Here is a 22,863-nt window from a genome sequence, read left to right as displayed (position 1 = left end):
TCCTCATCACTCAGGCCACTGCTGGCCCGCGGCCCCGCCCCACTCGTGGTCCCGGGCGGGCACTACGGCTACCGCAGGTGGCGGGTGGGGGCAGCCCTCTGCGTCTGCTGTTACCTCCGTGTCCACGTGCACACCTCAACGGGCCCAGCTGCCACACAAACATCCCGGCACCGTGTCAGTGCCCTCCTGTTTGACAAGACAGGTGGACACCGTTGAGGGCCCGTTCTGGCGCCGCCCCACACACGCGGGCCAGGCCTCGGGCGCGCACTCACCCCGCTCGTCCGACTGCAGCTGCGCCTCCAGGTCCTCGGGGGACACGTAGAACTCGGTCTCCTCGCCCTCGGGGGCCTTGGGCTTGCACTTCCCGCAGCAGCAGTTGAAGCAGCAGCAGAGGCAGCAGCAACAGTAGCAGCAGGTGAGGAGCCCGCAGAAGACAAACAGGGCCTGGGGGCAAGGGCAGCGCTGGACGGACTGCTCCAGACCAGGGCCCCACCCCCGGGCACCCCCACACACGCCCACTGCCCCGTGGTCGCCCACGAGAGCGACAGGCAGACAGGCCGGCACTGGTCCCGTCCTGGTCAGGAGAGCAAGACAGGGAGGCAGGAGACGGAGCGCCAGGTGCGTGAAGAACGGTTTACACAGGCGGCCGTGACCGGCTGCCAACACACAGCTCAGCACCGTCTCAGCCAGACCCTTTGTCCCCACCCGTCACAGGGGCTCTGAATAAATACAGGCAAATGTTAAAAAATAAAACCAGTAAATATGCCCAAACTTTCTCAAGATTTTACTCAAGTCTCCCCAGTAACAAAAAAAATCTGTCCCTATGACGGTGACTTCCCATCTCTCTCTGAGGACTGGGGGCAACGCAGGGGAATGTCACGCTGACAAGCGACAGGCAGGTGACCGCCCGCACTCCTGCGGGGCCAGTGGGAGACTGCCCGCCAGCAACACCGTCAGGAGAGCTCAGCACGCACCACGCGGACGGCGAGCCCCGCCCGTCCTCACCTTAGCCCACCAACTGGACAGCACGAAGTAGGTGTTCACGTTTTCCTCCCCAAACTGCTCGGCCACATAGAGTCCCAGCGAGCCGTATTTGTCGTAGATGTTTCTCTTCGTGGCGTCCGTCAGGATGGCGTGTGCGTTGTTGATCTCCTTGAACTTGTCTGCAGCCTCCGGGTTGTCAGGGTTCTTGTCAGGGTGATATTTCAAAGCCAGTTTCCTGCAAACCAAACCCAATTCTTGGCCTCGTGTTTCACGATCACCCACTATGTGGAGGTGCCAGCGGAAGAAACACTGACCCATGGCCGTCTACTTCCCTTCTCTCCACCGCAGTGGAGATGGTCAGGGTCAAAAGGAATCTCTGCAATCATTTCAAACTTGCAACAGTGTAAAGACAAGCCCTACTCTGACCTCTAGTGTCCCAGCGGCTAACTGCACACTTGCAACATGAAGTGACAGGCAGGAGGTCTGATAAAGGCACCTGTTTAGTAATCACAGGGCTAGTGATGGTGCCATGTCTTAAGAGCTTCGTCAGTGAAACTGCATGTAAAGGTTAAGTTCAAGTTCAGCTGGGAGGCTATAACAGATTGTCACCAGTGTGTGGAACCAAATCAGTCACTGTCCAGCACCCCCTGTTCGGCGGGTCAGACCTGCTTCCCTGCAAGACTGTTCACCCCAGAGCAGACAGTCTGTAAAAATGTTACTGTAACAATGCTAAGCTATAAGGGAACTTGCTACACATACAAAGATGTTAAATACTGATTCGGCTAGGAAAAAATAAACATACGGTGGTTCCCGGTCAATGCAAATCACACCCACGAGGCCCAAGGTCCCCAAGAGCATGGCCCCTTACCGATAGGACTTTTTAATGTCGTCTGACGTTGCGTTCTTGTCCAGTCCGAGAACATGGTACAGCGATTCCCCAGAGGTCGAGAGTGAGCGCTGTCTCTGGTCGGCCATGGTAGGCTAGTCTACAAAGAAGTACAAAAAACCCACAAAAAACAAAAAACCCTCAGAAAGCATAAATAAAGTGTGCAGACGTGGCATTTAACCACAGCAGAGTGTGGGCAGTGGTCCCACTGGGCAAGGACCAGTTTCCAACTGTGCACGCTGAGGGCTACAATGCCACTACCCAAACTCAACTGTAAAAATTAAGGTTTGCCTGACCTGTGGTGGTGCAATGGCTAAAGCGTTGACCTGGAACACTGAGGTCGCCGGCTCAAAACCCTGGGGTTGCCTGGTCAAGGCACATGTGGGAGTTGATGCTTTTTATTATTATTATTATTTATTCATTTTAGAGAGGAGAGGGAGACAGAGAAAGAGAGAGAGGAGAGAGAGAGAGAGAGAAGGGGGAGGGAGGAGCAGGAAGCATCAACTCCCATATGTGCCTTGACCAGGCAAGCCCCGGGTTTCGAACTGGCGACCTCAGCATTTCCAGGTCGACGCTTTATCCACTGCGCCACCACAGGTCAGGCATGGAGTTGATGCTTCTTGCTGCCCCCCCTCGCCCCCCCAACATGAATAAATAAAGTCTTAAAAAAATTAAGTGGATTTATTGTAACCCCTAAAGCAGCTTCTAAGTAGAAAATGCAAAGAGGTATGGCTAAAAAGCTAAAAGAAAAATAAAGAAATTGTCAGAATGAATAAAAATGCAAGACCCAGCTATATGCTATCTGCAAAAAACCAAACTTTAAAAACAGAGACTCTCTAGCTTGAGCAGGTGGTGGCGCAGTGGACTGAGCGTCAACCTGGGATGCTGAGGATCCAGGTTTGAAACTCCAAGGTTGCTGGCTTGAGCGCGGGCTCATCTGGCTTGAGCACTGGCTCACCATATTGAGCAAGGGGTCACTGGCTCAGCTAGAGCCCCTCACACTCCTCGTCAAGGCAGGTATGAAAAAGCAATCAATGAACTCAAGTGCTGCAACTATGAGCTGATGCTTCTCATCTCTCTCATTTCCTGTCTGTCTCTCTTGGAAAAAACAAAACAAACAAAAAAACGACTCTCAGAATATACATAAATACAGAATTAAAGGGAGAGATAGACAACTCCATAGCTACAAAAACCTTAATACTGCCCTGGCCAGATAACTCAGTTGGTTAGAACATCATCCTGAGCACAGAGGTAGATGGTTCAACCCCCATCAGGGCACATATAGGAAAATCAGTGTTACTGTCTCTTTCTCCCCCTTCCTCTCGCACTAAAATCAATAAACATTTTTATGCATGTATGTATGTATTTATTTATTTATTTTGGGGGTTTTTGGGGTATTTTTCTGAGGTTAGAAGCAGGGAGGCAGAGAGCCAGACTCCCGCATGCACCTGACCCGGCACGCCCACCAGGGGTTGACGCTCTGACCATCTGGGCTGTGGCTCCGTTGTGGTGAGAGCCATTCTAGTGCCTGAGGCGAAGGTCATGGAGCCATCCTCAGCACCCAGGCCAACTTTGCTCCAATGGAGCCTCGGCTGTGGGAGGTGAAGAGAAAGAGAGAGAGAGACAGAGGAAGAGAGAGAGAGGAAGGAGAGGGGAAGGGTGGAGAAGCAGATGGGCGCTTCTCCTATGTGCCCTGGCCGGGAATCGAACCCCAGGACTTCCACATGCCGGGCCAACGCTCTACCACTGAGCCAAACGGCCAGGGCTTCAATAAACATTTTTAAAAATATTAAAATTGACAGAACAAAAAAGTTTTAAAACCCTTAGGCACTGACAATCTGAAGAACCATGACCTCACTGATACTTAGATGACACCTACAGTATACTTTTTAAAAATCAATGAGACACACAAGTTGAACCTTAAAAGAAGTTTCAATAAATTCAAGTGGACTAAAATACACAGTAGGTTCCCTGATCTTCATATAATCAAATTAGAAACCAGACAGTAGGTATCTAGGAAAACCTCAAGTCTTTCCTTACTTAACAACACACTTCTTAGTGACCTGTAGCTCAAATGAGAAATCACAAGGGAAATTAGGAAACACTTTGAATGAATAATAACAGATGAACAGCAGAGAACACAAGATTGACAAATAACTGGTGAGACTGATAAAAATACAACCTAGAAAAAGGGGCCATCAGTACAGATCCCACAGGCATGAAGACTAACGGAAGGACCAACTCTACTAGAAATTAGAAATGGACAAATACCTTGAATAATACAATTTACCAAACGAACACAGAATAAAATAAAAAATCTAAATAGCCTTCAGCCATTAAAAACCGTTGGATCTGAAACTGAAAACGTTCCCAGGCCGGAAAATTTTTCAACTAAATATTCAAGGAAGAAATGACGTCAATTTTAGATAAACTTTTTCAAAAACAGAAAGGGAGAAAACTTGTTTCTGGAGGCCAGCATACCCAAGACCCAAACCTGACAGACATTACAGTACCAAAAAAAAACACCTTCACAAACACAGATGCAAAGCAACACCCAAGTTATACAAATCATAACCTAGTAGAAATTATTGCAGGAATGTAAGTTTCATTTACTTTTCAAAGTAAATGAATACAAGTCACTATATTAACCGAGCAAATGAGATAATCACAAATTTTTCCTTTTTTGAGAGAGAGAGAGAGAGAGAGAGAGAGAGAGAGAGAGAGAGGAACATTGAGCTGCTCCTGGATGTGCCAGGACAGGGGACTCGAACCAGCAACCTCCACTCTGGGACGACGCTCCAAAGTCATCCAGCCAGGGCTTAACTTTTACTGATATTTTAGAGACAGAGAGAGGTGCAGGGGAAGGGAAGCATTTGCTGTTCCATTCAGTCATGCATTTTTTTCTTTTTCTAATTAATTTTAATGGGGTGACATTGATAAATCAGGGCACATATGTTCAGAGAAATCATCTCTAGTTTATTTTGACATTTGATTATGCTGCATTCCCATCACCCAAAGTCCAACTTCTTCCTTCACCTTCTAACTGGTTTTCTTTGTGCCCCTCCCTTCCTCCAACCCCCTCCCTCTCCTCCCCCCCACCCCATAACCCCCACACTCTTGTCCATGTCTCTGAGTCTCATTTTTATGTCCCACCTATGTATGGAATCATATAGTTCTTAGTTTTTTTTTTCTGATTTACTTATTTCGCTCAGTATAATGCTATCAAGGTCCATCCATGTTGTTGTAAATGATCCGATGTCATCATTTCTTATGGCTGAGTAGTATATATGTACCAAAGCTTTTTAATCCACTGGTCCTCTGAGGGACACTGGGGCTGTTTCCAGATCTTCGCTGCTGTGAACTTCAGTCATGCGTTTTTTTGTTTGCTTCCCCTGTGTGCCCACCCTGAAGGGGACTGAACCACAACCTTGTTTCGGGACAATGCTCTTAACCTACTGAGCTAACAAGCTAACCCTCTAAGGCAGGGGTCCCCCTGAGGCCATTTATCTGGCCCCCCACCACACTTCCGGAAGGGGCACCTCTTTCATTGGTGGTCAGTGAGAGGAGCACTGTATGTGGCGGCCCTCCAACGGTCTGAGGGACAGTGAACTGGCCCCCTATGTAAAAAGTTTGGGGACCCCTGCTCTAAGGCCTGCTTGATTTTTAAAATCTTTTCTATGCTTCTGTATTGTCTGAGCTTGTAATAAGTCTGATTCATTTGTATACAATGACAAGACAATGAGCAGCCAGAAGACCTCCCACAGAGTGTTTCCAGGTATGCCGGCACTGCCTAGGGCTACAGTGAGACCGGGTCCCTAACCAGGATGGCCTAAGTAATAAGCACCTGTGAGGTAACCACAGAGTGTTTCCAGGTATGCCGGCACTGCCTAGGGCTACAGTGAGACCGGGTCCCTAACCAGGATGGCCTAAGTCGTAAGCACCTGTGAGGTAACCTGAGTGTGCTGGGCTGTCAAAAAACTAGAACTCTGGTCTGCTCAGCCCACTGACAATGTCCGAACCCCGAGGGTCTGAGCTCGTCCTCCTGTGCTGACTGCCCTCTTGCAACAAACAGTCCCCACAGAGCCCCTTGTCATCAGAACATGAGAGAAAGCTGTTCATTTGCGGCCTCTCCGTTTTGGCCACTGGCCACTCTAAAAGACCTAGCTGGAGGATCCGGTCAGCCAGGCTCTAGCCAACCCTAAATCTTCCTAAGAACTGGCAAACATCTTTTTATTTTTTTGACAGAGAGATAAGAGAGAGGGACAGCTAGGGACAGACAGGAAGGGAGAGAGAGGAGAAGCATCAATTCTTCATTGCAGCATCTTAGTTGTTCACTGATTGCTTTCTCTTAGGTGCCTTTGGGGGCCAGAGCAGAGCGAGTGACCCCTGCTCAAGCCAGTGACTTTGGGCTCAAGCCGGATGAGCCCGCGCTCAAACCTGCGACTTCGGGGTTACGAACCCATGTCCCCCAGTCCCAGTCCAACGCGCTATCTACTGTGCCACCGCCTGGTCAGGCTAGAACTGGCAAACATCTTAACATGACTCTCTCCCAACCCAACTCCACAACACTCTGACATCACCAACAGCAAAGAGAGACGCTAGCCCTCCTTGTATTCCGTGAGACAACCAACAGCAGCGATGGGTCTGGACAGCCCAAGCCTCATTTACCGAAGCCCAGCGGTCAGACACTAGAAAAGAGCAGCACAGTCACTGAATTTACCACCTAGGTTTACTTTGGTGTTACTCTTTTCCCCCACTGACTTGGGGAGGGGGAGGGAGAGAGAGAAGCATCATCTCATTGTCTCACTTAGTTGTTCACTCACTGATTGCTTCTCGCACTTGCTCTGACTGGGAGTCAAATCCGTGGCCTCTGGCATGTCAGTCGACACTTTATCCACTGAGCAACCTGGCCAAGACCTGGTGTTCTTCTTCAAGGGCGGGTGCTGGCAAGCCTTCTGCAAAGGGCAAGACAGTCCTGTGGGCCACAGGGTCTCCATCGCTGCGTCCCGTTCCCAACTGGGCTTCTGGAGCATGAATGTGAGCAGGCAGCGGACAGGTCTGCTGTGCCCCAGCAAACCTGGTTTGAGTCCAGAAGCAGCCGTGACCCTGCCCTGAGGGTCGACTAACGGTTCTCATGTGAAATGTTTAAGGTCACGTGTTTATGCACTATGGACTGGGGAGGTTGCGTTAACGTGACACAGATAATAAAGATGCAGGCACACATTATACGACTTCAACAAGGAATGTTCTCAGAGTACATCTTCAGTCCAAGGGGCAAAATTCAAAGAAATCTATTGCAACACAAAGCAACTAGGCCAGATGGTAGCAAGTGCCCCCGTGCTCACATATAAAAACCTCTGGAAATTCCATGTGACAGCGACGGAACCCCAGCCACCCTCAGCAGTTCCTCCTCCTCCAGACATGGTTCACTCAGTTTTCTTTGGCGCATCCTTGAAAAGGAACCACACAACAGCAAGACAGATTCAACAGCCGCAAAACATGCTAACGCAAAGGAACCCGGTGATTGTCACCCCACCGTCTGAGGTCCTCCAGGCTCCCCGACACCCTGCTCGACAAGCAGTGCTGACCACGGTCCAGGCTCAACCAGCACACCAGACACACTGGCCCCCGTCACAGCTGGAATTCTAGAAAAATTATCACGTCGTGTGGGACAACCAAAGAACACAGACGCAGGAGCCGGACTCCGCAGTGTCCAGCGCTGACTGCACCAGATGAAGCGTGTTCTTGAGGAAGAGCCCATCTGCCCCATGCACCAGAGAAACACGCAGCATGCTGCCGTTGCCGTGTGCACCGAGGAAGAAAGGCCACTTCCACCACGTCTTGCTGGGGCTTCGATTGACTTGTACTTTGCCCACAAGATACAAGTCTGCCTCGTGACATACATCCTTCTCCATGATCACTTATTCAAAAAATACCAAAAATACCACCGAACCTGACCAGGCGGTGGCACCGTGGATAAAGCATCGGACTGGGATGCAGAGGACCCGGGTTCAAGACCCCGAGGTCGCCAGCTTGATTGAGCGCGGGCTCATCTGGTTTGAGAAAAAGCCCACCAGCTTGAACCCAAGGTCGCTGGCTCCAGCAAGGGGTACTCGGTCTGCTGAAGGCCCGCGGTCAAGGCACATATGAGAAAGCAATCAATGAACAACTAAGGTGTTGCAACGCGCAATGAAAAACTAATGATTGATGCTTCTCATCTCTCTCCGTTTCTGTCTGTCTGTCCCTGTCTATCCCTCTCTGACTCACTCTCTGTCTCTGTAAAAAAATAAAAAAATACCACCGAGTCCTTCCACCCACCAGGCACTGAGCAGGACACACAACGGACACCGGGGCCTGACCTCGGGGAAGGACACCTGAAACCAGGGCAGCACAGGCACCTTGTTTATTTTCAGATCACCCTGGCTGCAGGGTAAAGAATTCATACAAAGAAAACCTTTCACATCATAGCAAACTGCTGAAAACCAGAGAGCTACGGAAAATCTTGAAAGTAGTCAGAAAAACAAACATGTCACAGAGAGAACAATCGTGTGAGTCACACTTCTCTGCACCGGAAATCATGGAAGGCAGGGGCTCATCCTTAAAGTGCTGAAACAAAACCTGTCAAACCAGAATTCTACTTCCAACAAAATCATCTCTCACCCATTTTTTTTTTCTACCCCTTAAAAAAGAAAAAGAAAAAAATCATCTCTCAGAAACAAAGGTAAAACAGAACATCTTAGATAAACAGAGACTAAGAGAACTTATCACAAAGACCTAAAAATAAGGGACGAGCACAGCTGAAGAGAGCCATGGGGCTGAGGGGGGACAGAGCAGAGAGACCGGGTCTGCAGGAGGAGAGGCCATGCAAACGGTAAGCACCGTCATCAGAGGCCATGGGTTTGCTTCTCATTTTAAACACACACAACTGCTGATTGCAAATACACTCAACACTGCTGTGTCTGCACAGCTGTCAGGCCTCCCCTGACGAGAAGCTCTCAGCAGAACACCATAACGGCCACCAAGAGCAGGCCCGGACACCTGGTCTGTTCCATGCAGGACCCTACTCACCAGCAAGAAGGGTAACACATGCCTGACCTGGTGGTGGCACAGTGGATAGAGCGTCGGACTGCGATGCGGAAGGACCCAGGTTCGAGACTCTGAGGTCACCAGCTTGAGTGTGGGCTCATCTGGTTTGAGCAAAGCTCACCAGCTTGGACCCAGGGTCGCTGGCTCCAGCAAGGGGTTGCTCGGTCTGCTGAAGGCCCGCGATCAAGGCACATGTGAGAAAGCAATCAATGAACAACTAAGGTGTTGCAATGCGCAATGAAAAACTAATGATTGATGCTTCTCATCTCTCTTCGTTCCTGTCTGTCTGTCCCTGTCTATCCCTCTCTCTGACTCACTCTCTGTCTCTGTAAAAAAAAAATAAAAAAATTAAAAAAAAAAAGAAGGGTAACACAGCAACACACGCATGAAGGAGAGCAATCCCCAACACACCGTGTTAAACGTAACAAACTAAGACATAAGTGATCCCACTCATTCAAAGACTAAGAACAGGAGGAACCCTCGAAGAGAACCTTCTAGGGTGGCAGAAATATTCTGCAACTTAATTTCACAAGTGTACACATACACCCAAACTCAATGAAATGTCGAGTTAGGCTCTGCATTTCACCGTAGGACAATTTTACCTGCATGAGAAAAAGAGCGCAGCCGTTGTACTAAGGTTATTCTCAAAGCCAATCAGAAACAAGATCAAACAAAGCACATTTTCCTCTCCTGAGACAGGCTGCCCGCTTCCACCCACTTCCACTGGGCAGGCCACATCCGTCTGCTGGCTCCTGTGAGGTCCGGAACCCCAGACTGTAAAATATAAAATACTGTCTAGCTCTTTAAAAAAAAAGTGGCTGCTACAAACACTATTCAACTGGTATTTTATATTTTGAGTCAAAAGATGAAATAAATGCTGTCCAAATACAGAAATGACTAAATTTAAATTCTACACACATTTCAAAGTGAGCGTTCGAGTGGGAATCTAACCACTACAGGCAACCTGCACTTTTAAGTTCCACGCTCAGCTGGAATAGTCCTGTTACCAAAAGACAGATTTAACCCACAAACAAGAGGATCTTATTTCATCTGAGTAAAGGTGACGCTGGCACAGGGGCGACGACAGCAGATAAAGGTTTTGAGAGCGTTTTCATTGCTGAAATCTACCCGTCCCAATACTTTATTTCCCTATTTTTATATAATGAATAGATGTACCTTAATGATTAGAAAAATTAAACACTTTCCCAAGACACACCAAAAATATTATCTTAAAAACATTACCCCACAAATTGAAACTGGGAAGAACGTTCATTTGCAACTAGTTACTGCTGACTCACCCCCCTCCCCACAGGTCTCTCTCTCTTTCTTGTCACCTGTCTCGCCCCCACCATTGCCTTCTGCCTCCCCAGCACGGGCACACAGGCACACAGCTCTAACTAAGCTCAGCGCCAGGGAACCTCCTGGCGGAAAGGCAGGTGTCCTCTGCCACCAGCCTCCAGGCCCAGTGACATCTCTGCTTTGCTGAGCTGATGACTGGTCTTCAACTGAATCCAATGCTTTCCGATGTCTTTGTATTTTACTTCCTGGGGTGGTAAGTCTGGGAGTTTACACCTCACCATTTTGTTTTACCTAAACATTTTGGGTTTTTTTCTTTTTTCTTTTTTCTTTTTGTATTTTTCCGAAGCTGGAAATGGGGAGAGACAGTCAGACAGACTCCCGCATGCGCCCGACCGGGATCCACCCGGCACGCCCACCAGGGGGCGATGCTCTGCCCCTCCGGGGCGTCGCTCTGTTGCGACCAGAGCCACTCTAGCGCCTGGGGCAGAGGCCAAGGAGCCATCCCCAGCGCCCGGGCCATCTTTGCTCCAATGGAGCCTTGGCTGCAGGAGGGGAAGAGAGAGACAGAGAGGAGGGGGGGGGGGTGGAGAAGCAAATGGGCGCTTCTCCTATGTGCCCTTGCTGGGAATTGAACCCGGGTCCCCCGCACGCCAGGCCGACGCTCTACCGCTGAGCCAACCAGCCAGGGCCGGTTTTTTTTTTTTTTAATTTTATTTATTTATTTTTTTACAGAGACAGAGAGTGAGTCAGAGAGAGGGATAGACAGGGACAGACAGGAACGAAGAGAGATGAGAAGCATCAATCATTAGTTTTTCGTTGCGCATTGCAACACCTTAGTTGTTCATTGATTGCTTTCTCATCTGTGCCTTGACCACGGGCCTTACAGCAGACCAAGTAACCCCTTGCTGGACCCAGCGACCTTGGGTTCAAGCTGGTGGGCTTTTGCTCAAACCAAATGATCCTGCACTCAAGTTGGTGACCTCGGGGTCTCGAACCTGGGTCCTCCGCATCCCAGTCCAACACTCTATCCACTGTGCCACCACCTGGTCAGGCTGTTTTGGTTTTCTTAAATTATTTTTTTAAGACTTGACTCATTTTAGTGAGGGGAGAGAGAAAGAAAAGGGAGGGAGGAGCAGGAAGCATTAACTCCCACATGTGCCCTGACCGGACAAGCCCAGGGTTTCCAACTGGTGACCTCAGTGTTCTCAGTAGATGCTTTATCCACTGCGCCACCACAGGCCAGGCATATCTAAAACTGTTTTAATTAAATTCCAAAGGCATTTCTGAGACCCAGGGCAAGATCTGGTGAGCAGCCAGGTCCATCAGAACTGCACATCACAGGCTCATTTCCAGTCTTCCATCCGAGAGGTTCTGCTTGAGCGACACTGCGTCTTTAAGAACAAGTGCACGGGCACACTGGCGGTGTCTGCACTGCACACTGGTGAAGCTGCTACAGAGAGCAGGAGACTTGCCACACTGTTGGGCAGACCCCAGCTGGCATCTGGTGAGCAGAGGTTTCTTGGAAGACACCAGCTTGCCCTGTCTGCCCCTCCCCACGCCGCAGCCAGGGGATCTAAGGTTCAGTTTTGCTCCCACCACCACCCCACCTGGGTGCTTCCCCGACACCCCCAGCTGCAGCATCACATCACACCCCTTTGCCAGCCACTCCCAGTACATCCTGCCGGGCCTGGAAGATGACCCTCCTGGGCAGAGGCTTCCCCGACCCCTCTGCTCCCTCCTACCCAGATCTTGGGGCACTGCAGAGCACCCTGCCCTAGGCAACCCCTCCTGGCTGCTGGCTCCACACACACCAGCAGAGCCCGCTGCCTTCTGCGCAGTGTCCTGGGCCTCGAGCATATGTCTGGTCTGTGCCATCCATTTATTCAACACACGTTTATGAAGCATCTGCCATGCGCCACGCTGTCCTCAAAGCTGCACATCTGGCAGTGAATAAAAAACTAGTAAACCTGCCTGACCAGGCGGTGGCGCAGTGGATAGAGAGTCAGACTGGGATGCTGAGGACCCTGGTTCGAGACCCCGAGGTTGCCAGCTTGAGCACAGGCTCATCTGGTTTGAGCAAAAAAAAGCTCACCAGCTTGGACCCAAGGTCGCTGGCTCAAGCAAGGGGTTACTTGGTCTGCTGAAGGCCCGTAGTCAAGGCACATATGAGAAAGCAATCAATGAACAACTAAGGTGTCACAACGAAAAACTAATGATTGATGCTTCTCATCTCTCCATTCCTGTCTGTCTGTCCCTGTCTATTCCTTTCACTGACTCTCTGTCTCTGTAAAAAATAAAATAAAATAATTATTTAAAAAATTATAAAAAACAAACAAACAAAAACTAGTAAACCCACCACACCCGTCCTGCAGGCCACGTCTAAGCCCCTCAGAAGATGTCAAGACCGCCAGGGAAGAGCTGCACATTCTGACTCCTGTGTTTGCAGGTGATCACAGCCCATAGCAAATGTTTTATAAAATGAGGTGAGTGTAACTTTCTGTTGGGGAGAAAATCATATGCCAACTTTGGAAGAACACATTTGAAAATACCTTAGAAGGAAGGCTATTTTTGTCCTGTGTTAAGTGTATATTTTATTGTGTAATATTTACACACAGGAAAGAATACATGGAGCACGGCATATATGTGGAGGTATGATGTATAGTGGTAAAATAAACACCATGAAAAAATAAAAATAAAAGTAAACACCATGATCTCACCCTTCAATTTAAAACTAGAAAATTGCCTGACCAGGTGGTGGCGCAGTGGATGGAGCGTCGGACTGGGATGCAGAGGACCCAGGTTCGAGACCCTGAGGTTGCCAGCTTGAGCGCGGGCTCATCTGGTTTGAGTAAAAGCCCACCAGCTTGAACCCAAGGTTGCTGGCTCCAGCAAGGGGTACTCGGTCTGCTGAAGGCCCGTGGTCAAGGCACATATGAGAAAGCAATCAATGAACAACTAAGGTGTTGCAATGAGCACTGAAAAACTAATGATTGATGCTTCTCATCTCTCTCCGTTCCTGTCTGTCTGTCCCTGTCTATCCCTCTCTCTGACTCACTCTCTGTCTCCGTAAAAAATAAATAAATAAATTTAAAACTAGAAAATTAGTGGGCCCTGGCCGGTTGACTCAGTGGTAGAGCGTCGGCCTGGCGTGTAGAAGTCCTGGGTTCGATTCCCGGCCAGGGCACACAGGAGAAGCGCCCATTTGCTTCTCCACCCTCCCCCTTTCCTTCCTCTCTCTCTCTTCCCCTCTCACAGCCAAGGCTCCATTGGAGCAAAGATGGCCTGGGCGCTGGGGATGGCTCCTTGGCCTCTGCCCCAGGCGCTAGAGTGGCTCTGGTCGCAACAGAGCGACGCCCCGGAGGGGCAGAGCATCACTCCCTGGTGGGCAGAGCGTCGCCCCTGGTGGGCGTGCCAGGTGGATCCCGGTCCGGCGCATGCGGGAGTCTGTCTGACTGTCTCTCCCCATTTCCGGCTTCAGAAAACAAACAAACAAACAAACAAAAAAACAACAAAAAAAAAACTAGAAAATTAGTAAAGCCTTAAAGCTCTCTGCATTTTCCCCATTTACAACAGCCGGCTGACTCCCTCGCTTTAAAAGATTACCTCATGTTTCTCCCTAACCACTATTTAGTTTTAATTCTTTGAGCTTAAGAAATGGTCTAACACTATGTGTAGCCTTCTGTGAGTTGTGAGTCTCTACCATCATGCACATTGATAGATGGAGCTGTAATTCACTCATTTTCAGTGCTGGACAAATTCCATGTTGTGAAGTGACCACAACCTAACAGCCATTCTTCTACTGAAGGGTGTTTGGATCGGTCCCAGGTCCTGCTATTATGCTGCTGCTCTGAACATCCCGGAGCAATTCCTGGGGTGGGAGCTTCCCGAGGGCAATGCCAGCACGGATGCCGCCTGGGTGAGGCTGGCTCAGATGGCTGGAGGCACAGGAGTGGTCAGCAAGAGGGAACCAACCCTTACACAACAGCAAACACACACAGGAGAAGGTATTCACATCTTTTCTCCTTTAAGAAATTAAAACTACAATGAGATAGCACCACACACCTATTAGAACAGCTTTAAAAAAATGGCTGGCCACACCAAGGGCTGGTAAGGGTGAACCGAGCCTAGAACCCACGCCACTGGGGGACGCAGAATGGGTCGGCCACCCTGGAAGAGTCTAGAAGTTTCTTACGAAGTAAAAACAGGCATATCACATGACCCAGCAATCACATTCCTAAGCATTTATCTATGAGAAATGAAAATGGTGTCCACGTGGAAAACCTGACGATGAATGCATGTAACTGTCAAACCCAGAAACAACATACATCCTTGTGAACGGTGGAGACTCGCAGAGGAAAAGGGACACAGCTGTCCCCACTCGGCCTGGAGACTCTCGAGACACCAGGCCAGGTCTGACGCCAGTCTCAAGGTACACAGCATCTCTTTTCTTTCTTTCTTTCTTTTTAAATATTTATTTGACTGATTTAGAGAGAGGAAGGGAGAGAGTAGGAAAGAGACAGGAACATCTGTTCCTGCATGTGCCCTGACCTGGCCAGGGTGTACAAAGCTCCTTGCAGAGGCACACTCAACGAGAGGACAGTGGACACCAGGGTAGGGGACGGTGCATGCCCCGAGCAGGGTGAGGGCTACTACTCAAATCTCAGAGAACTGTACATCACAAAGTAAATTTCCCTGCGTGTTTACTGAAAAGTAAAACAGAAGAAAGAATCTGGACTTTGTTTGTGATTTACTTTTCCAGTTCGTTGTTTTCACTCCAGTTCACAAAAGCATCATCAGTCTGGGACACTGAAAAGTAAAAAAAATAAAATCTAGTCTTTCAGCACAAACAGGTCAGGAGAAAGAGCTGTAGGGTGCGGAACCACCCAGGGAACTGCAGGGTCCCGGGCAGGCTCGATGTGCTGAGGATGCCAACTGCTGCCCGCTCCTGCTCTCCACTGTGACGACCAGACTCCCGTGTGCGCCCTCTACTGGCCACAATGGCACCTCATCACCTGAGTTCGCATCCCTCAAGCACTGACTGCTGCGGGGGTGGTGTGTGCACGTGTGTGTGTGCGCGCGCTCTGCGGGGTACCTGCCCACCACTGCCGGTCGGCCCATGTACCCTACAATACCTTACACTTCACATAAATACTTCTTTCCACTCTGTGTGGTGTCTCTGGGTGAACGCAGGCTCTTACTCGTTCGGTTACGGTCAGAACACACAATCTGCCACGGCAGCCACGTAGGAGCGCGGTTCAGTCATGTTAGCGGCACACACACAGTAGCCCCTCTCAGCGGTGCTCAGCGTTCATGCAACTGGACAAGCCAAATCTTTGTGAACTTATCCACTGTTTTCCTTCTTCCCTTTTGTTCAATAAATCCTTCTTAATCCCAAGGTCAAAAGCAAACTGTCCTTTACCTCCTCCTCAAGTTCTGTCACCCACAGGTGGTCCGCTTCCCCTGGAGTTACTGTGGCTGGGAGACAGCCCGGAGCCTGAGTCCCGGGGCCCCGCGCACCTCGGCACACTGCAGACGCCCAGCCCCTGACCATGAACAACACGGTTCTAACCGCGCAGGGTCCACAACATGCAGGGTTTCCTCCAGACCCGCGTTGCTCCAGGTCAGCGCTGCGGCCGGGAGTCCTCGGGGTCTCACTCCTCATGGCCCGTGCTGTCCCAGGCCAGCTGCATTCTGTGCCCCTCTCAGCACACTGTATGCAAAACCTCTGATATGACCTGACATAGTCTCTGAAGTTTTACAAAATCTACAAGTTTTTTGGTACTTTTATATACATCAACAGGTAACTCTACTTATAACAACTATTAAGACACTGGGCAGGTGACTCCGTTGATAAAGCACCAACCCAGCGCACCATAGGTCCCAGGTTCGATCAATGAGTGCACAAATGGAACAACTAAGTGAAACAACCAGTTGATCGTGTTCTCCCTCGCTCTCCCCAGCTCCAGATCAATGGAAAATAGAACTATGAAGCCTGACCTAAGGTGGCGCAGTGGATCAAGCCTCAACCTGGACTGCTGACTGCTGGTCACTGGTTCAGAACTGCAGGCTCGCCCAGTGAAGGCACAGACGAGAAGCTACTACTGCGAGTTGACACTTTCCACTCCCCCCACCACAAAATCAACTATAATAAAATCTTTAAAAAACAAAACAAAAACTTTAATACAAGCGTCCATTAAGAGGACAAGGAGGGCTTGAAAAGCCATAAGTTAACCCCATGAGCCACACCTCCTCAGTGCAAAGGCCTCCTGTGTTCCCATCCCACCTGGTGAAGTTATAACCAAGAGTCAACAAATGTGGACGACATGGAAGAGAGGAGGTCGAGTGTCCAGTCGGCCTGTACCTTCACCCTATCTTAAAGTGAATGAATGTACACGATTCCGGAAGTCACTGGAAATACAGGAACCTCCAAATAGTTGTTCACCTTTCCCTTTAACTCTGAGAATAAAAACAGCGGTGATGCTCAGTCCGAAACAAAGAGACTAAGAGAAAAACGATCCCTTTAGGGGCAATATCACCACCAATCCTCCAAGTCAGAGGGAGGCGGTGAACTAAACCCAGGCCAAGGAACAAACCTATCACAGAGCAGCAACTACAGCACTTCCCCACCAGGAGCACGGTGCCTGGTCCGGAGCACCGGCTCTCCCAGACCGGCAGAAAGCTGGCATTCTGCCCCCACGCCTCACAGGAAGCCACATGCCTGCCCACTGAGGGCACAGCACACACCTGAGCAAGAGAGGTGCCTCGACCCAGGGCCGCACCCCACCCAGAACCCGGGGCCCCAAACTGTAAAATCATTCCTGACAACACTGTGAACAGAGCGACTGCCCAAGTCCCAACAGAGCATTTGTAAATGTTTGTTGAATTAATTTTCCTGGTACTGGTAACTTATGTCCAGAAAGCCATGAGGATTTTCTTTAGAAACGGATGCTTAGGGCACTGTCAGTCAAAAGAAAAGGCTGGAAGCCGAGCAAAGGAACTGCAGGTACGAGCTCACACACGAGGGGAAGCCGTGGCCTCTGACCCGCCACAGGGCCACTACTCTGACCCCACCCTCCCTGTCGGCCTGACTGTCATCGGAGGTGTCAACAGCAGGGAGGTGAATGGGTGACATAAACGAGATCTGACCCCTGTATAAAGGGACCCAAATGAGCCAGAACACTCACCCCACAACAGAGCCAACAGACACGTGACATGTCCACCATCACAGCACTGAGACCAGCAAGGATGACTTGTGCACAACAGGAGAGAGAGAGGTACTAGGTAGGACACAACCATTTCTATGACCAAAATTTCCAGAAAACCTTACCTTACTTCTAAATCTAAACATGAAACCAGACAGTGGAAGACAAAAAGTACTTCTCAAACAGTGATGAGCATTAGGGCTTTCTGGTTGTTGGTGTTCTAACCTCACAATATCTAAAACCTCAGGATATTAAAGTCCCTGGTGCCTTTCAACGCCAACTAGCTACCTGCTGCTTCCTGGCTCTCTGTGAAGTGCAGCCGAGGATCAGCAGGCAGACCCAGAAAACCCTGAGACACTTTGTGGACGACCAAGCACAGAGCCCGCTCTCGTGAACGCCACCAGGAGAATGTCCTCATCTGAAAACCATCATGTCTGATCAGGTGGTGGCACAGTGGACGGTGCGTCGGATTGGGACGCGGAGGACCCAGGTTCGAAAGCCCGAGGTCACTGGCTTGAGCAAGGTGTCACTCGCTCTGCTGTAGCCCTCATCCCCCGTCAAGGCACATATGAGAAAGCAATCAGTGAACAACTAAGGACCCACAACGAAGAACTGATGCTGCTCATCTCTCTCCCTTCCTGTCTGTCTGTCCGTCCGTATCTGTCCCTCTCTCTGACTCCTTCCTGTCTCTGTCAAAAAAATAAAATAAAAATAATAAAAAGAGCCTGACCTGTGGTGGCGCAGTGAATAAAGCGTCGACCTGGAAATGCTGAGGTCGCCGGTTTGAAACCCTGGGCTTGCCTGGTCAAGGCACATATGGGAGTTGATGCTTCTAGCTCCTCCCCCCTTCTCTCTCTCTACCTCTTTCTCCTCTCTAAAAATGAATAAAGAAAAAAAAAAGGGGGCAGCCTAAAAAAATAATAATAATAAAAAGTAAAAATGATCACAACTTCACACAATGCATGAAAGGACCATGACCACAATCAGACTGGCCGTCTCACAGCACAGGCTGAAACACCTACTTCAACATTCTAGGGGTCCCCAGGCCCAGAGCAGTTCGTCAGGTGACACTGACCGTCAATGACACCCCCCAGCTACGGCACTGCCCCCACCAAGGGGACCACAGGTGCCAACAGGGCTCACTCCAGAGTTCATAAAATGCCACAGATGAGGCTTCAAAGTCTTCTGCATCTCCAACAGGGACACACCGTGTAATGCACCTGCTGGCAACAGCAGGCGTCCCCGCACTGTGATTCCCTGGCCAGGGCCACACTGTTTCCCACATGGTGACTGCCTCCCCACAGCCCTGACTAGAGTCAAGCTGTTCCACGGAAGCTGGTCTCAGAGCAAGAGTCAAGTGTATACAGCATGGCAGGTCACCTGTGGGAGAGCCAGTGTCGAGAGCAGGGAGTGTTACACACACACACACTTCAAAATGGAAGACAGCAAAGTTGGACTCCATGAATGCTCCCAAGAAGACTGCTGGACAGGCACTTGGTCTGATGGGGGGGGGTCTGGAACCTGGCCGTGCTCATGGGCTCAGTGAGCTACTAAGCACCTCATGCCGCCTCCTCTCTGTCCAGTGGGGATGTGGTGTATCAGTGCCAGGTCCACAGTGAGCACCAGCTGTTATCACTGAGCTCCCCAATTTACAGATGAGAAGACCAGGCTCAGACACACGGAGGGGTCTACTCACAGTCACTGTGCTGCACCATAGGGCTGTGACTCAAATCCAAGTCTGACTCACAAGCACTGCACAGTCTGACTCTCAGTAACCGCTGTCCAAACGGGGGAATTCTTCCTACCCCTAAGAATAGATCTTACATTCTTGTACGTTAAGCTTTATCTGAATATGTACTTTATTAACCTTTTACTTATTTAAGTAAAACTAAATATACGAGCTTGTAAAGCTGGTTATAATTTATTTAACTCTCAGCCTGAACAGGAGTGTTACTGCTACATACATTTCAGATGTACAAGAGGCGACCTTTCTCCAAGCCGTGAGGGGACTCCCACCTGGTCAGGTGAGGCTGGCTGAGCTCTGCTCACTGAGACATGCTCTGTGCCTGTGACCACCACAGACAGGAGGCGGGCTGTCCTTCAGCTGGACGGTTACTCTGGATCGAAGCCAGGACAAAGACCACCGGCCACTCAGGGAGCAGCATGTGGCTCTGACCCAGGTCTGCTTCACCACTGACTGTGGCCAGTTTAAGTATGCCACAAGCAAAAGGTGCGAATCACAGATGCTTATGCAAGTTTCGTATTTCTCCCACACTAGAGCAGAGTGGGTCAAGTGTGCCCCACCATCCACACCTCTCTGCACCACAGCCCACAGCCGCCAAGACAGAGCCCTCAGACAGTGCAGTGTGCTGTGGTGACTCCTGGCATGGGTAGTTTTCCCCATCTTGTTTTCCAAGTGAGAGGGGGAGATGAAGAGACAGACCCCCACATGCACCCACACTGGGAGCCACCAGCAACCTCGTCTGGGGCCAATGTTCTCCCACCTGGGGCCATGCTCACAACTGAGCTATTTTTAGCACCTAAGGTGGAGGCTCCACAGAGCCATCCTCAGCACCTGTGCCAATGAGCTCGAACCAACTGAGCCACGGCTGCCCGAAGGGAAGAGGGGAGAGAGGGAGAGAGGGAGAGGGAAGGAGAGGGAGGGAGGGAGAGAGAGAGAGAGAGAGAAGTAAAGAGAGAAGGAGGAGGGGTGGAGAAGCAGATGGTTGATTCTCCTGTGTGCCCTGACCGGAAATTGATCATGGTCCGTCCACACGCCCGGCCAACACTCAACTATGAAGCCAACAGGCCAGGGCCACCAGCATGTTTTTATAAAGGCAGAGCTGAATGTGGGAGAAGGTTGCTGCTGGTACCAGTTAGTTAGGATCACCCACCAGGCACCCAAGGCCAGGGAAACCACATCCACGTTTTAAGAGGTATAAATCCTGTGTGTTGTTATTTTAATGTGTGATGCTGTTATTTGTGTGTGTTCTTCAATACCACACCCTTGTATTAAGAAATATGTAACTCTTTCTATAAAATTGGATAACAGCTACTTGGCAAGGCTGCCCTGGGGATTACGGCTGATTCACAGTGAGGAATGCCTGTCACAACCAGTACTTAGGGTTGAGAGGGTTTCCCACTAGGGGGTGGGGAATGGGAGGCATACTGAATTTCATGAGAAACATACTGTTTCAAACAGGAAGCAACTTTACTTGGGACTACTTAAGAAAGACTTCATAGGTAACTATCATCCTTAAACTACAGACTTCCTAGTTTCATCTCAAAATGAAACTGAATCATTACTTACCTTAAAAAACTTAAACTTTGTGTGATGAGTCTTGTGATTCAAATTTTAAGATGAATACAGTCCAGTAAAAATCTTTATCCAGGCCCTGGCCGGTTGGCTCAGTGGTAGAGCGTCGGCCTGGCGTGTGGAAGTCCCGGGTTCGATTCCTAGCCAGGGCACACAGGAGAACTGCCCATCTGCTTCTCCAGCCCTCCCCCTCTCCTTCCTCTCCGTCTCTCTCTTCCCCTCCCGCAGCCAAGGCTCCACTGGAGCAAAGTTGGCCCAGACACTGAGGATGGCTCTGTGGCCTCTGCCTCAGGCACTAGAATGGCTCTGGTCGCAACAGAGTGACGCCCCAAGATGGGCAGAGCATCGCCCCCTGGTGGGTGTGCCGGATGGATCCCAGTCAGGCGCATACGGGAGTCTGTCTGACTGCCTCCCCATTTCCAGCTTCTAAAAAATAAATAAATAAATAAAAACCAAAAAATTTTAAAAAAAAAAGAAAAAATCTTTATCCAGAACACAACTTTTTCAGTTAATTTAAAAGAGATGTTGGCCCTGGCAAGTTGGCTCAGTGGTAGAGCATTAGGCCAGCGTGTGGAAGTCCTGGGTTCGAATCCCAACCAGGGCACACAGAAGAAGTGCCTATCTGCTTCTCTACCCCTCCCCCTCTCCTTTCTCTGTTTCTCTCTTCCCCTCCCGCAGCCAAGGCTCCACTGGAGCAAAGTTGGCCCGGGCACTGAGGATGGCTCCATGGCCACTGCCTCAGGAGCTAGAATGGTCCCAGTTGCAATGGAGCAACACCCCAGATGGGCACAGCATCGCTCCCTAGTGGGCATGCCGGGTGGATCCTGGTCAGGCTCATGCGGGAGTCTGTCTCTCTGCTTCTCACTTCAGAAAAAAATTTTAAAATAAATAAATAAGTAAGAGACACTGACTGGCTTCATGAATTTAAGAAAGTCCATTTAAACTAAATCTTTTATTTTATTTATAACTAAACAGTTACTTTATTTCATTTCAGGCTTCACTACTCTTTATCTTAGCAAGATATAACTAAATTCTTATTTTAAGGGGCACAGCAACATTTACTGCAACCGTAAAATAAAAACTCAGATTTTAATATCATGCTCTAGCAGTAACTTAACAAGCACCAAAACATAATGAGGTGTTAAAACCTGACCTGTGGTGGCACAGGGGATAAAGCATCGACCCGGAACACTGAGGTCGCCTGTTTGGAACCCCGAGCTCGCCCGGTCAAGGCACATATGGAAAGCAAATGCTGTGTGTTGATTCTTACCGCTGCTTCCCACCCCTTTTCTCCTCTCTCTAAAATCAGTAAATAAAATCTTAAAAACAAACAAACAAAAGTGTTCAAGTCCCACATGTGTGAAGAGGAAAAAACATGCTGAAAGAACACACACTTGATAACAGATGACAAAAAATTTAAGCTTGTACTCTTTAACCCAGAATTTTTCATTAGTTATCGGAGAGAAACTCGCACAGTAAAAGACACTCCTACCTAAGAAAAAAAAAATTAAGTGGGGCTGCCTATCTAGAAATCAAACATTTGCTATCCTGCTAATCCGTTCCAATAATAGACGTAAAAGACTAAAAGCCCAGCAGCCGCATGTGCCCTCTGCAGAGCGGGGAGCCGGTCACTCCCGCCCCATGCCTGCAGCCCGTCGGACCGGGCACCTACAACCCAATGGTGGCCCCTAGCACCTGAATTCAGCCCCTGGTCCTGGAAGGGCGCTGGAATAAAACAGGAGACTTTGTTTCTGCTGGTGTCACAATAACACACTTCCATTCCACACAGTCTAAAAAACAGCACAGCCTGACCTGTGGTGGTGGAGTGAATAAAGCATCGACCTGGAAATGCTGAGGTCGCCGGTTCCAAACCCCAGGCTTGCCTGGTCAAGGCACATATGGGAGTTGATGCTTCCTGCTCTTCCTACCCCTCCTTTTCACTCTCTCTCTCCTTCCCCCTCTCTAAAATGACTAAATAAAAATTAAAAAGAATAAGGAAAGAAATACAGCACACAGGGCAGGGAGAGCTCTCCAAGAAAGGGGCTGGCCCTCATGGACACAGCCAGGGCAGGGCACAGCTGACGGGTGGC

The 22,863-nt window shown here is 49.6% G+C and overlaps 1 protein-coding gene across 4 annotated transcripts in view; it reads right to left on the bottom strand.

Moving 5' to 3' along the window:
• The window catches only part of DNAJC5 (DnaJ heat shock protein family (Hsp40) member C5), a 31,891-nt gene that overhangs the window by 4,102 nt on the left and 4,926 nt on the right, over positions 1-22,863 (bottom strand). For 2 of the 4 annotated variants that reach the window (XM_066384451.1, XM_066384452.1), the window contains exons 2-4: positions 1,853-1,970; positions 1,006-1,219; positions 273-444 (exon numbers count right to left, since the gene is read on the bottom strand). In XM_066384451.1, the coding sequence (XP_066240548.1) occupies positions 273-444; positions 1,006-1,219; positions 1,853-1,959 (493 nt within the window). In that variant the 5' untranslated portion in view covers positions 1,960-1,970. Of the gene's footprint in view, positions 1-114; positions 187-272; positions 445-1,005; positions 1,220-1,852; positions 1,971-6,693; positions 6,715-22,863 lie in introns of those variants that run through there. The other 2 variants (XR_010751492.1, XM_066384453.1) reach the window with 2 other exon arrangements.

This window comes from Saccopteryx leptura, chromosome 5, assembly GCF_036850995.1.
Source record: "Saccopteryx leptura isolate mSacLep1 chromosome 5, mSacLep1_pri_phased_curated, whole genome shotgun sequence".
NCBI lineage: Eukaryota > Metazoa > Chordata > Mammalia > Chiroptera > Emballonuridae > Saccopteryx > Saccopteryx leptura.
The sequence above is the reverse complement of the archived record's forward strand: the minus strand, read 5'-3'. Positions and strand labels throughout refer to the sequence as shown.